The sequence below is a fragment of the Anopheles moucheti genome, chromosome 3 (genome assembly GCF_943734755.1).
Source record: "Anopheles moucheti chromosome 3, idAnoMoucSN_F20_07, whole genome shotgun sequence".
Classification (NCBI taxonomy): Eukaryota; Metazoa; Arthropoda; class Insecta; order Diptera; family Culicidae; genus Anopheles; species Anopheles moucheti.
In genome coordinates, this window is record NC_069141.1 from 23,555,577 (window position 1) to 23,570,879 (window position 15,303).

At 40.5% G+C, this 15,303-nt stretch overlaps 3 protein-coding genes across 5 annotated transcripts; 2 read left to right on the plus strand and 1 right to left on the minus strand.

Annotated features, from left to right (window-relative positions):
* The first annotated feature begins 7,094 nt into the window (after positions 1-7,094).
* LOC128303554 (apoptosis inhibitor 5 homolog) lies at positions 7,095-11,294 on the plus strand. Of its 3 annotated transcripts, none has more exons than XM_053040542.1 (9): positions 7,095-7,279; positions 7,356-7,517; positions 7,606-7,758; positions 7,832-8,005; positions 8,085-8,288; positions 8,368-8,568; positions 8,650-8,846; positions 8,982-9,177; positions 9,277-11,294. In XM_053040542.1, exons 1-9 carry the CDS (start codon positions 7,199-7,201, stop codon positions 9,565-9,567), a joined length of 1,659 nt encoding a protein of 552 aa, XP_052896502.1. In that variant the 5' UTR covers positions 7,095-7,198; the 3' UTR covers positions 9,568-11,294. The 3 variants fall into 3 exon arrangements, with proteins under 3 accessions (XP_052896502.1, XP_052896500.1, XP_052896499.1); XM_053040540.1 differs by having other exon boundaries at positions 8,982-9,174; positions 9,250-11,293; XM_053040539.1 differs by having other exon boundaries at positions 9,250-11,291.
* A 29-nt stretch (positions 11,295-11,323) lies between these two features.
* On the minus strand, positions 11,324-12,071 carry LOC128303555 (probable DNA-directed RNA polymerases I and III subunit RPAC2). The gene is made up of 3 exons (XM_053040543.1): positions 11,937-12,071; positions 11,765-11,865; positions 11,324-11,703 (listed from the first exon to the last, which is right to left on the minus strand). The coding sequence occupies exons 1-3, from the start codon at positions 11,952-11,954 to the stop codon at positions 11,511-11,513; spliced, it is 312 nt and encodes a 103-aa protein (XP_052896503.1). The 5' UTR covers positions 11,955-12,071; the 3' UTR covers positions 11,324-11,510.
* A 338-nt stretch (positions 12,072-12,409) lies between these two features.
* Positions 12,410-15,021, plus strand: LOC128303820 (uncharacterized). The gene is made up of 6 exons (XM_053040897.1): positions 12,410-12,519; positions 12,589-12,698; positions 12,782-13,899; positions 13,970-14,131; positions 14,228-14,365; positions 14,450-15,021. The coding sequence occupies exons 1-6, from the start codon at positions 12,419-12,421 to the stop codon at positions 14,702-14,704; spliced, it is 1,884 nt and encodes a 627-aa protein (XP_052896857.1). The 5' UTR covers positions 12,410-12,418; the 3' UTR covers positions 14,705-15,021.
* Positions 15,022-15,303: the final 282 nt, after the last annotated feature.

Sequence of the window (15,303 nt, forward strand, 5' to 3'; positions counted from 1 at the left end):
TTCTAAAAACCCACCTTAATTAACTGGTTTATTATATTAAAGTTAAGGAGGTGTAAAATGAGTCACACGATTTGTATTACTAGACACAAAAAGTCAACAAGTTTATATGAATTCAATGTTTTTTTTAAATCTACGATGAATTCACAAACTTCCGTTTTGTTTCCATTTTTTTCTGAATGGTTTCTTTCTCTAAAACTTTATATTAACCTTTCAAGAACTTCATCCAAAACCCTTTCGTGTCAATTCATTCATCGCTCAGGTTGCAACTCGGTTCGGTGCAAGATAATAGCAACAATCTTTCTTCCCGTTGAAAGTGAAATTGAATATACGAGAATATAAAAAAATAATCATATAACAATTAGTTCGTAAGCTCTTTAGGGTGCGAACGTTGTTGTTTTCTGCCTCCACACTCTCTCCATTGTAATCCACTGATCACATAAAAAAGAAGACATACTTTGCGGCCTGGAATACGGTAAAGTCGATATACAGGTGCCTCTAATGGTAGCTATATCCCATCCATACTATCGTGCATACTTTAACCAATCCAATCCCGTACAATCTTTGCCCATCTTGTATTTTCCCCATATCCGGTTAACCCTTCTTTTGGTTGGAAAACATTTTCCCTCAACTTGCACAGTATCGATCGATCGAGTGTGTGTACGTTATTTTCGTAGAAATGTGTAATTTAGTGCAACGTGTTCCCTGCCGAACATGTGTTAAAGTTAAATAACGTTAGTAAATTTATGCTCGTTTTATAATTTTAGCTTTGCTACCGCTTGTGCTGTCGCTCCTGCTTCTACAATAACCGCCTTGTTGCCCGCGGCAGTCGAGGGTTCGAGTGTAAGTTTTATTATTTATACACCATAACACCCTTGCCACCACCAGACAAGACCATAAATGGTGGCGCAAATTGAGCTACTATACTACTCAAATGACTTCCGGAGAACGAATCTATCGGCATCTGACCTGGGAGGTAGAGCATTGGGGCGCATGATGTTGCTTTGTCGTAATGCTACCACATCTCCATCAGTTTCTTGGAAAGTGCAAACGTTTCAGATGATAATAGTGTTTTAAACGTTACGTCCGTTTTGTGCCGGTGACAAATGGGTTGTAAGGTTCAAAATCGTTCGGGTGGAGATGAAGTAGAAGAACAAAAAATAAAACGCTCACCAAACAATCCTACAGTTCCGTCATTGGGGCAGTGATAGACTAAACGGTTCGTCAATTGGGCAATAGGCAGGTGTGATAGATTCTTTTATGAGCATGGTATAGTCATATAATCATTTGTGTAGTGTGTACAGTTTACATCGGGAAATAACCATTCAAGCAGGAGCGGAAATTTTAAATACTTTTGGGGCCATTTTGATTGACCGCTTATTGCGTGTTGAATGGGAGATAAATCACAGACGGATTCCCCATCATTATTGCGGAAGGAGGTATTATAATGTCCGAACATAGGTACAATTTTCAGAATTATATCACAATAGAAGTATAATTTTTTGTGCTAAAATCGATTGTTTTACGAGTACTTTGGGTGTTATTTGAACGCGTTGTAAGTTTACATGTTTCTCGGTGTACAACGCTAAATTCATACGTTAATGTTGTGATAAATTGTACTCAAGGTTTGTTTGAAAATTTTGTGTTGAGAATATATGAGCTCCTTACAGTTTCCCTAGTAGTCTGTTTTTTCTTGTAACATTTTTCGAAATATAAAGTGGAATTTGCGCCGTTTTTTATGAATATGCTCTACAAAACAAGAGAGCAAAAATCTTCAAAATTTTTTGATACTTACAAGTGGTGTAATTTCAGCTTCTAGCGTGTCGTAAATCCGTGGCCATTTCGTTCTATTGCCGCATTTCAGTCGGTCAGGATCATTTAGCCATTTAAACGTTGCTCTCTGTAGTGTAGGTTGCAGCAGTAGATCGTCGAACGGATTCCGACGGATAGAACTTATTTTCACAGCGTTCCGGTGTTTTTTGGTCTTCGCGAAGATCAACAAGAAACCTTGGTGTCTGAGGAAACTGATCCATCTTTGGTGTGTGAGGACGTTCGTCCAACAGACTTTCAGCTTCCATTGATTGAGTGGAAAAATTATCCAACTGTTGGTGGTCGGCACATTCACATTTGTTGTAAACCCACTCTTCAGCATGCGGTGAAATGTACGATGTATTCTCGTTTCTCTTTAAAAATGTTATCACTGTGTCCATTTTATCCTTTAATGAGTCTTCAGGTTTGAAGGGAACGATATCAGCGAACTGTCTTACCAGCTGGGTCATTTGACTTTGGGTGGTAGAGTATTCTTTCACTATGGTCTGGAGAGGTTTAAGTAAAGAACCCATTGGTACTCCGCCATCCCCTAGCTGACGTTTTTCTTTTAATGTATAGGCACTTTTCCTACAAAACGACTCCGCTTCGGACCACATACCCTTTTGGTAAAGGTACGATAGCACCAGCCGAGCAGTAAGCTGTTCGTACATTTCTTTTTCAGCCTCCATCAGTGAGCAGGTTTTCCCGCTTCTTTCTACAGCAGGACCTCCTTTCGGAATGAATCAACGGCACACAGAATATTTAGTCAGATTGTGTTCGTAAAGCTTGGAAATGATTTTACTTACGATTTACACTATAAGGTGATTAGAAATCTGCACGGATTGATGAATTTCGTGGTGTTTCTTCCAATATTACTTGCATTAATTTATCGCACAAAGCGCCGTAAAACTAAATCCATCGAAAACTGCTTCACAGTTTGACAGCTCGCGAATGAAGTTGTTTGGACGACCATCGCAATACGAAATTGTGTAGTGGTGTGATTGTATTGTTGACATTGAAAAGTTTGCATATGATCGCATGGAGTTTTCCGACCTAAATTGATTATGTTGTATAAACAATGATGTGAATATTTGAGCTATATACGTTTGAAAGAGTGGTGAACAAAATTGGCTCGATGCAATGTGTGGAAATTGTACTAGTTCTAAGCAAGAATCGTGTGGCCTGATTAAGTTTTGCATGAGTTGGGAAGATTCAGCAAAGGCGGAATACACCGGATGCGGTCAACGAAAACGAGTGGACCCGGAGGATAGGTGAATTTTAATATTCACAGCGATTTTTCCATTCCATTTGTTTGTTATTATGCGTCTCTATTATTTCTTAAAGTTCTTTTTTTAGCCAAATAACTAATCATGTCCCAATTTTTTCCCGTTTGATAAAAAATAGTTTTAGGTTGTATAAGCTCGACGTTCGTATAGCATCCATAATCGATTTTTTGCTTTTGCGATCGTTCGTAATTCTCCGTTCCGTCGCACAGCCTGAATAAGCCAATCAGCGGGACCCATTCGTCCGATTCGGACTGATCATGCAGCGGTATTTTCAACGAATGAAACCCCAAAACGGGAATCCAGTTAATTAAGACACTACCAGCTGAAGCACACCGGCCCCGCATGTTACGGATTGTCGAAATCCGCATCACGCTGAACAAATGAAGCCCTTCTTAGGTAAACGGTGTAGCTGGACGCGAGTGACCGTTTTGGATCAGGTTATACCACTGCTTCCAAATCAAACGGATCTGATCGTGCGTCAGAATTTAAATCGAAAACATAAAGAAGAAAAGTCACTATTAAGGTGGGATGGCTGCTCAGCGAACGGCAAACGGCGATTGGCTTTCCGATCGGCCGTTCGTCCCTATTTCTAACAAATGAAGACATTAAAGAGAAAAGGGAACACAAGCAAACTGTTCGGTGTCTTTCGGCACCGCCGTGTGCTTCTGTCACGACGAGTTGCCTTTGGTGAAGACTTCCATTTTATGACACACCCGTTGTGCTGATCGATCCTCCTTGTTCCACGGGATCGGTTCATTTTCCACCCCATGCGCTGATAAATGCCGTACACGGGGTTCTACCGTACCAAAGTAAAAAAAAACACAGAGCTACATCACTTCATGGCTACCATCATGCTTGGGTTCTCGTTTCATTAAAATTTTGATGGCAGCTTTTATGTTTCGAATAGAACGAGACGTTGATGGACAGATGAGTCCATCTGATCGATCGTGTGCAATTGGTTCAAAATGGAACTGACCAAAACAACGTCGTTCACTTGTTCGCCGTAAAAAGATGTTTTTAAGCGGTCCCTTCTCGGATGGAAAGAACGGACATCGAGCAATGACAAGGTAGGGAAGGGAACAAGCATAAAACTTTTTGTAATTTACAACTTCTTTCAATGTGAAACGATTTGTAGAATCGACCATGAATGTCCAGGATGCGAGGACGAAGACGACACTAAAACGATGATCAGTATCATCACTTCCATGTCCCTACGGTGCAAGATTTACTGGAAAACATTATCAGGAAGAGAAGCGTTTAACAAACAATTTAATATGCTCTTTCTAGTTTAGCCAAAACGATCAGACCAAAATTGCTCAATTGCTTGAATGCATAGTAGAATTAATTTTAATACAATGCTATTAATTGCACTAAAGAACTTGAAAGATGACATAATCATCTTGGCCATGCTTCATTTAATGAGACACCAAAGCAGAAGCTTCCTTCCCAAAAAAAAGCAGACGTCAGAAAGGCATATTTCGTGGAATTTATGATCGGTCCCGTTTGGGATACACGGTGGAACGGTGCGGACTTCGATAATTGAGCCAGCTGTAGTAACCGGCTGACGGAAGCTTAACCCATAGGATAGAAAAATTTACTTTCCCAAAGCACCTTCCACAGTGCCGGGAGAAACGTTCTCGGATCGTGGATTGTGTTAGTTTTCTTCCAAAGTTCTTCCAAATGCTTTCACGATCGGATACCTTGATGCGGACATGCCTCTTCCGATGGTCGGTCCAATTAATGAGAAATTTCCTTCTCCACTTTCTTGCTCTATACGTTCGAAGTTCTTCGAGATGCAATAGCTTCGTTCTTTTAAACTTATTTATGATCATTTTAGGTTTGGCCCGTTGTTGTACGCGTTGATGATAAAGGAACCGATCGGGTGGTTTCAATTTCTCGATTAAAAAGGGCAGTTTTTACAATAAGCAACGAATCATCATATGACTTCGAGGAGGTATCGTGAACAACCTGCTCGAATCCGGATCGGATATATTAGGTTTTTTTTCATTGAAGCGAGTTCAAGCTTCAAGCGATAGCGAGTTAGAACGAATATGAACCAATTTGATAGATGTTATGTGCATTCTTTCACAATACCGTGAACAATATCTATCACATATATCGCTACGACTGATATATGCCCTTTGTTTACTCATCGTTTGTGTGCCAAGGGCTCTAGGTTTTATTTGCGTAAAAAGCAATAAGAAAAAACACACAACACAAGCCGGGGGCCATATGACATAGAACCGCGTGACGCATTCAGAACGGCGCACGACGAACAAACACACTTCCAGCTTGTGGTGATATGATTTCGTGCACATTGTGGCCGTTGTTACCATATTGGAGGGTGTCCCGGTAGAAAGATCATAAATTTTCCCAACCAGCTTAAATAGATCGACAGCCATATTCTCCGGTGGGCTTAAAAGTGGGCCCAATGCATTCGTGCTTTTGGTGTACGATCCTCCGTAGAAGTGGAATTATCAGTAGAACTGTAGTAGTATGTCGGTCGTGCAACAGTTTGCGCTGCAATTGAAGTGGTGTTTTGATTTTGATGGTTTTATAATCACCTGTCGACAGTGCTGCGACATTCTTAATGCTTTCTTTGGTTAGTTTTATAGCGCGTTTTTTTTGCTACACATGTGCATGTGCGGTTCAAGCATTGGTTGACTTATCGCCCCGCAGGTTCTTTGTGTATTTAGTCTGCAAAAAACAAATTGTGCGGACGAAACTCGTAAAGCTCTGTGAAGTGTTTTTCTTCACACTCTGAAGCGCGAAGTTCTTTATCGTCAATTGTTGTGGAGTACTATTTGCAAAATCTTTACTGCTCGGCGTCGCGAAGGAAAGCGCGACCGATGAAATAAGTGTAAAAATCAAATTAATCAACAAATACGCGCAATAACCATCGACATTATTCTAATGACTATTGTTATGATGAGCTCGGCAAATGGTCGAAAACCGGTGCTAATAACGCGATAATATCCGAACGTGGTACCGTCTAACTCTACCACTCTCATCGCAACACTAGGCAGTTTCATGCTGCAACTCATTAAACAGTGTATGGCCGTCCATCTACACCGGGCCCCCGGTCTATTTTCTCCGTATGGCCACCGTATGCAGGCTGTGTGGAGCGGATAGTAAATTAATATAGAAATAAAGGCATAAAATTTTCGTCCACTCGTTTTATGGATCTCCCGAAAGGCGGCAAAATATATAACGTTAGGTTTAGTTGCGCGTTGCTTAGAGAAAACTGAAGAAGCGCTTGTGGAGTCAACGATAAGAAACATTCGCTATCACTCTCGAAAAGGAAATCATCCAGAGGAAAGTTATTCGACTGCGGACAAGGAGACAAACTTTCACACAATTCCGACATCAGCAATTGATTGTTTCATATTCAAATGGACGTGGACATGGAAAGTTCAATGTTTTTAATCCATTTTTGAGATTATTTCTTTTAAGCATTTACTAATAAACTAATAGATTCACTGATGTAATGAAAATGTGCTATTAAAGCTTAAATAATCCCAGCTGAAATAATCACATTGGAATGACTATACGCGTTATTGTTCCGGTTATGAACGATCACACAGCTCATGATCAATTCAGTTTCTATGAATTGTAATCTATGAAAAAGTATCTAAAGTAAAAAGGTGTGCGAAGTAATAGCTTTTGAATGTCTGAAACATTAAATTGTATAAAAATAAATGTCTGAAATTCATACAAAAAAGCCCTCAATCTCGTTTGAAAATTAAAAATTGTGTGTTTGAAAACAGTTTCACGCTTTCGAACTTCTGTTCGAACAGACACACCCTGTAGATTTTTTTTACTTCCGTTTCTACGGCAGCACAGTGGGTGACTAAAGAACTACACAGGCCAAAAACCGCCTCTAGAATTATGGTCAAAATATCTGGGTGATTGACCATAATGAACTGTGGGAATTTAACGATTGCTCTAGTTTTTGACCATCTGTCACACGTACACACACGCACGTACATTCGCGTTTAGGACTGTTCCGTAAATTTGTGAGTTAGTTTTTCTGGACTTTTACTGATTATTTCAGTAAAATTTGCCCAAAGTTTTCACAGTTCCGCGTACAATAAGAATATCTCACCATGGACAACACCGGCGATCGAATAGAAAAGCTGTACAAGAACTACGAAATCTTGAGTGACGCCAAGGAAAAAATCGGCGAGGTTTGGTTGCATTTTTTTACCTCATAATGGTGCCGGAAAAAGTTGTTTACGCTTTTCATTGTTCTTCTCCGTTCAGCATGAAGCCGAATATAAAGAAATATTAGATGCTGTGAAAGGTTCGGCAAAGGAAAAGCGTCTTGCGTCCCAGTTCATTGGGAAATTCTTCAAGCATTTTCCCAGCTTGGCGGATCTCGCCATTGAAAGTCAGCTGGATCTGTGTGAGGATGAGGATACACAGGTAGGAATACAAAATGTCGAATCTTCTGATTCATCATAAGTGTTAATTAGGTGTTACTTACTGCGAACTACTCGTTCTACATTTCCAGATAAGAAGGCAAGCTATTAAGGATTTGCCACAGCTGTGCCGTGATACAACCGAGCATACACCTAGAATCGGTGACATTTTGGCCCAATTGCTCATCACCGAAGATTCTGCAGAGTTGCTGCAGGTACATCAGTCGTTACTCACGCTGGCAAAGGTATGGTAGCTAACGCTCAAAGCTTGCTTTGATGTTGTTAATACTTAAATAAACGCGAGTGTCTATTTTTCAGTACGATGCCATTGGAACTCTGACTGGAATTTTCAGTCAAATCGTAGGCGGTGAGGAGACGACACGTTTTCGTAGCTTTCAGTTTATAAACAACAAAATCATGAAGCTTGAGACTCAAATTTTGACGAAACTGGTGGAAGATTTTATTATTGCTGAGGTTAAAAAGATCACACTGGTAAATGGCAGCAATGCAATGCATTGCAATATTGTAGTCTAATGGAAAGCGTTTTGATTGTGTACTCTTTCTCAATTAGGACGTAAGCTCGGACGAGTTCCATCTTTGCATGTCTATTCTGAACCAAACGAAGCTTAGCAAAACTCTTCCCGGTCATGTGGAGCTGGTAACGCTCGCTGCTGAACAAGCAGATCTGGAAAGCGATCCCGGTGCGCTCGCATCGGACGATGAAACTGTAGAACGTTTTATTCAGTGCGCGACTGAGGCCATGCCGTACTTTTCAGTAAGTTCACGAAAGACTCAGCCTATTGATAAATATTTCTAAAACTATTGATCAATGTTTGATCCATTGTTTCCCACAGTCTCAGGTGGAATCAACTCTGTTTGTAAAATTCATGTGTGAGAAGTTTTTGCGACCGAGTGTATGGTGTTTGATCGGTGCCGCAGATGACCAGCAACAGACACAACAGCGTTTATTGAAAGTGTTTGCCGAAATGACTGCGTTCTGTGGAACATTAGAGAAAGCCTCCGAGAAAGTGGAAGCTATTTATGAGGTGTTATTGGTACTGTATCGAACAAAAAAAACATTGCTGACTATTGAAGAGCAAAGGAAAATAACACAAATAATTCATTACGCGTTCCAGGAATACATGCCATTGCCACCGCTCGATGCCGATTTGAACGAAACACCATCGTTCCATTTTTCACATGCCGAATGTCTGCTGTATGCGCTGCACACCCTGGGTAAACAGGCAGCCGATTTTCTCACGTTCCCAGACAATCCAGCGAAGCTGAAAGATTTCCGTTCTCGGCTACAATATTTGGCGCGGGGAACACAGGGGTGAGTTGTGCTTCTTCTTAAAATAATTGCCTTGTTCATCTTCTAACTGAAAGAATTTCAACTGTTTGCGAAGAACACTCTAAGAAAATAGTATTTAAAGTGTATATTGATATCGTTTCTCGACTGGTATTTTAGTTACATCAAGAAACTTCAGGAAACCGTCAAGGGTAAAAGTGCAGAAGAGATGAAATCCGACGAGAACCAAATTAAAGTGACTGCACTGAAAACCACTTCTAACATCAGCACTTTGATTCGTGATCTATTTCATTCGCCACCAAGCTTCAAATCAGTCGTACAGTTGTCATGGGTTGTACCGAAAGGGAAGAAAGCGGTAAGCACTCATAGAAAACGCATTAAAGTTGTATCACTGTTGTAGCTTACGATATGTATTTGGTTTCAACAGCAACAACAACAGCGACTAGAACAGAAGCAAGAAGATACTACCAAAGCCGGAAACAAACGGCATGCAACGATCACGTTCGATGGCAATGGCAAAACGGCCCCCGACTCCAAAGGGCCAAAGCATGGCAAATCAGGCCCAGGTTCACAGAAAATGTATACCCCACCGTCGGGTAAATATTCCGGCAAGCTGCATCGAAATGGCGGTGGCCGACGTTCGAGCGGCGGCGGTGGTGGCGGTGGCAATTCTCGCCGTGGCAGTTACGGATCAGCTTTCGGTGGTGGTGGTGGCCGTAACAGTGGAGGAAAAAGGAAGTATTAAATTGTCACAGCGTGTATGGTTTAGCAAAGGGCGCGAAGGTACAGAATGCACACAGTTGTAACCGGTTGAGATATTCTCTCGCTTGTTCTCACACTCTATTGCAATCATTTGTAACTTCGTCTGCATTGATAATTATCATATTCTCTGCAATCGTTCTCGTTTTACAGTTTTATCGTAGCGATTTGATAACATTGTCAAAAGAGATATACATTTATTTACAGTTTTATTTAGTGTGATTGATGTAAGTAGTATTTGCAAGACTTGCTTTTGTTTACTTGATTGCAATAATTATTCCTCCAAGTAATGATCCTTTATGATCCGTAAGAATGTTGTTTTGTCAATGGTACTAGGTCGATTAAAACAATGTTAGTAAGAATGACCTTACAAAGCCATTTATAGGATTTATAACGCGACTACTCAGTTATGGGTACATAGAAAACAATCATTAACCAAGCCAGATCGAACGGGCACACGGTTGCAGAGCTACGATTCGTGTTACTAACAGTCTTCCTTTGCTAATATCCCTTTCCGAATTCCTTTTAAATACAACTTGTCTTCGGTACATCGAATGAACCCGGTACACTTTGGGAACAGCGACGGGATTGGAAGGAAGAAAAGCAACGATGAGCAACAAATTGAACAACATCAACATATCAGCAGAATGACCAGCACACACCAAGCCGCGATAATGTTCTTCCAACGGTTCGTCTTCATCTGCGCTACTAACGTGTATACCCCTGCAACTTCTATTACTATCCTCTCCCAATTCCGCATAACATATTTTTAGTAACTTCCTGAAGTCAAACAATCCCAAACAGCTTTGAGGGTTTGGATGTGTCTTAAACACAATAGGTTCTGCGTGCAATTGTAATATCTGTACCTTCGCGTTTTTTAATTATAAACCATACCTGTGGTCACAATTTCGCCGCCCATCGTCCAGAGGGAGAAACCATCGATAGCCGACCATCAATGTCACATGAAGCAATTCTCTTCCAGCGTGTAAGTCTGTCTGATCGTATTGAAACCGTTTGGTATGGTGCTTAAATGACAATGTGCAGAATTAACATCTCTGTCGCTAGCATTGTAAGTACTTGGGCTACCTACACATTGCTCCATATTTGGTTTTGGAAACACCATTTCGTTTTTGACTAGTAAATGGTTGTAACCGGAAGGGATAGATAATGCGGTGGTATTACTATACACTTAACTTAGAGATAAGCATATTCTTTTTTAAATCCATTATGCTTTCTCTTACATAGATCTTTTTCTCCTATTAATCGAAACAAAAAAAAAACTTTGGTTTCGTTTTCTGTAAATTATACTAGCACAGCTTTATTATAAGCATACATAAGCCGCCTATACAAATTTAGTTTGGGATTTTCAATAGATCAAGGCAGTTTATAGCTGTTTCAGTTGAATCACTGTACGGTGTTTTTTTTGACGAATTGCAAGAACTAACGAATCATCTACCTATCAGCACGATTTAATGCGTGTTCGGTGTGGTGTGTGGTAATACGCCAATGCCAGTCGTACGTTTTTGCGACTGTGTTTTGCGTTACTTATATAGATTATCATGCTATATTATTATACCGTCGAAATGTTATAGACGAAATGAGTGGCGATGACGCTACAATACATGTAGTGTTGTCCATAGCTGAGCTAACAGAACGATAGTGTTCTTATATAAAACATTCAATACACAATCCTCCTTCTACACTTGGTTCGATTTTCTCATAAATAAAACACTTCGTGGTGTGATACAACATGTATTTCATAGATCGCCAATCAATCCGAAATAATGCACCATCCCACCATTAAATGCATTATCTTACCATGCCGTTAAATTTTAATGTTATATATGCAATTACCATTCACAGAATTGTATGTGCAGCATACAAATGGACCCTACATGCAAACGTTGGTAAAGTACAATTGAAATTTCGTTAAGCTGTCTCTTGATGCAATGCTATTGCTGCTTCGAACGTATCTATCGTATGGTCACACACGCGTTCCAAATCTTCCAGGCCGCGTCGCAGGACATCAATTGCTCGGACGTTCTTGGCGGCCTGTATACGGAAATGCATTTTGTTTTCTGCCGGATGTGGAACCGTGTAGCCGCAAAAGTTTACATCGTGGCTGCAAATACATGGAATAGAGTATGACTGCTACACACCAGAATGTCTCATGATCAACTTACTACTTGCAGATGATGCTTTTAAGCACATTTCCCAACGTGTGGCCTTCGTTTTCGAAAACAAATGTGCGTGAACTTTCGCTTGTATTCTCGTCCCCTGTAAGCTATTTGAAGGAGAGCAACATAACTTTGATAAGAGCTAATTAAACTAGGAGCTGTATTAATCCTTTCATACCTCAGCTAATATCGGCATAGTGGAAGCTAGTAGCTGCAATGAGAATAAGCCAATTGAACCCGTATATCACCCGGTGGTCGCGCTGCTAGAGCACGCTGTGTTGTTGATTGTTGTGAATCACTGTCATGCTTCAAATAAAACTTCGCACTCAAGTCGGCGCCCTTAGCTACAAAGGAGCATAACATTAATTAACTTCAAGCGCAAAAATGTTTTCTCCGTTTTTTTTTCAATTAAGAAAACTATTACTGAAATGTAGAGATCGCTAAATCTGTTTACTGTATCGTAATTTGTAGAATTTATTTAAAAATATACAACAATAAAAATCGTTGTGATCGCCCACTGTGCACTTTTGACAACGCTTGGCAGTGCTGCCAGTTTCAAGTACAATATAATTTCGGAGTTTGTTGGAAACGGCGTTGCGTTGTGCATTTCGCACAACCGCGGCCATTTTAAAATACGTAGTGGCAGTGAGCAGTAGCATCATGGGAAAGCTTAATAAAATCATAGTAACAAAGTATTTTAGAAGTGGCAAAAACATGAAACCACAAGGTCTTCTAACAGACAAAGAATATAAGATCGTGAAGTAAGGCTGGCAAATGTTTATTCTTCAATCGAGCTTCAGCTTATCAAATGTGCTAACGATTGGTTTCAGGAATGTCAAACTAAGCGATTTACTCAGCACGGTAAGCAGCCCGGTAGCGCTAAATCAGATTTGCGAAGGGGAAAAACTGCAGACGGCTGAATTTTATAAACAAAAAGAAAGTTTGTATTAATTTTCAGTGTTTGTTAGGAGTGTTCTTACATATTTAGTAACTCTTGTGCTTCTCGCTCGTATCTACTGTTAGAAAGATATAAACGGGATGTCTTGAAACTGAACCGCAAACCTATGAAGGGTTCTGGGCGGCCGCGTACTGTTAGACAAGTGGTACCTTCTCAGAATAATCAAACAGTTATCGTTGATATTCCGCCTTCGGATCAGCTTATCGCTACTGAAGATGCGATGGGGCCAACCAGATCAAACGAATCACACGGACCACTGAACGATCCCTATCAGTTGCCTGAAGAAATAGGACCCATACCTATCGTAATGCTACCAGAAGATGAAAACTTTGGCAGTAACGATGTGGATGGTGCGCGGGATTTTTTGCAGCTATGCACCGGTGAGGAGATGCCACCAATGTCGATAAGAGAGACGATGACGCGGGACATGTTGCTTGCACAGCTGCCGAGCATTCGTTTACGTCCATCGCCTGCTGACAACTTTCAGGAGCTTGACTTGGCCTTGTTTAAGAGACCGTTGGGCACACAAGAATCAACTGTTGCCGTTCCTCTGAACACAGCGGTTAAATCGATTCCAGCGACTGTTGCAACGGTCCCAACGGAAGTTCAACCGGGTCCATCGGGAGAGAATTCTGAACCATCATGTTCAAGGGTGTCAGCCACAGCAGCAGCAGTAGAAAGTACTTCATCTTCAGAACTGTTAGAGACACCTGCACCTCGTCGAAGACGTATAAAGCAAGAGAGCTCTTTTACGGAACGTCTAAAACCGTTCGATATGACCGTTCCAATGCCAAAGGCGAGACAAAATTTCGATATTTTTAGCGTTCCATGTCCTGCGAACTGGAACAAAGCGATAAAGGATGTACAGAAGCAATTGTCCGATAGGTACAAGCAGCATAAATTGCGCGAACTTACAGACATGCCAGCACCGGCAGCACAGAAAATTAATTCAGGCTTCCAACAAACGCAGGACGGGTTGACTAGTCGTCTACCTACAATGAGCGTGACTGAAACATCAAATTTGGTTACGATCAACCAACTGGGCGATGAACAGCCAAACGTGCGATCGATTCAGCAAGATACGTTAATTCCCCCAATCGAACTGGAGGTATTGGGTTCAATTGACGGAAAGTTGACAGAAGTGTTGGATAATTTCCATTTGACGTCAGTTACGGATGGGACGGTATGCACAGTTAAAATATTAACACTTTACATTAAGAAATTAATTTCCTCATTGAATAATTTTCTTTTAGTTCACCGGCCAAGAAAAGACAGCGACGGAACAGCTAGCACCTGCAGAAAATATTCCATCGGTATTAAAGGAATCATTAAAAGATAAGGACCCACAACCTGTAGCTGAAACGGACTCACGACCGGAGAAGAAAATTAAACTAAGAAATTGTAACAAGAAATCGGTAAGAGGTTTAATAAAACACGTCATAGTAGGCATAGGGCGCCTCCGCATACTCCGTAAAATTTAATTACTTAATGTTTTTCTTACCTTTCTTTAGAAGCAACAAAAAGCACATCAAAACGAAAACGATCCCATGCCGGATGTGAGTTCCGTGCTGTTTAATCAGGCACAGGAGCTTGGTACAATTGCGGACAATGAGGAAACTGTAGAGGAGATGTTACCAATTGATCCAATGGTACGTATGCCAGTGTAATGCGACGAGGTTTTAGTTACCGCCTAGCATGATTGTAAACATCCTATGCTGTTCCATCCTATCCAGATCGTCGATATATTGCTCACAGTACAGAGCGCAATGAATAATGAGGGGCAACTCGGACATCCAATTTCAATTCAACGCTTACTACAGTTGTTGCAGATAAACTCTCCTATGGGCGCTGCAAAAGTATTCAAAAACATTCTACTACTGAAGCACGCTGATCTGTTGACGGTTGAGACTAACGCTGACCTTACCATTCGTAGCGTTAGTTGTAAGTTGCCCCAGGTGGATGTTTCTGATGGTATAATTAATAATTAACTATAGTTATCCCCGTTTGAGGTATAATTTTTCGTTAAATGAATAACTTTAAAACGACAAAACAAACATAATATTTACATACTATTATGAATTATCATAACTCGATGGAACGTTGGTTCGCAATGCAATTGATTACATTTTTAGTTTAATGAGTTTAATATTTATCGACACTGTTTACAAGATCCATTAGTGAAATATTTAATTGCAAAATCATGATTACTATTTATAAATGTATTATTTCCTTTAATTAATTATAACCTTATATGTAACAGAATGCAATTGTATTGTATGAATTGTAACAATTTGTTGACAAATAAAACCACAAAATGGGCTTTCCATTTTGAACGATTCCTATAAGCTTGGTCGCATCTTCAGCAAGCATTACATTAGAAGTGACTGTAAATAATGTAATCAAATCCTAGCTTACGCAGGAGTGATCGCACCTGTGGAGTCGTCCAAAATTTCATCTATCCTGGGGAAAAGGTCAGTTGGGGTTTCTACAGTCTGAAGCAACTGTTGTTGGTTGTTTACATGGATAGAAGAGTCCTGGTAGACGCGTTAGAGAACCCCTGCAGCAGGCCATGGATAAGTTAATAAAC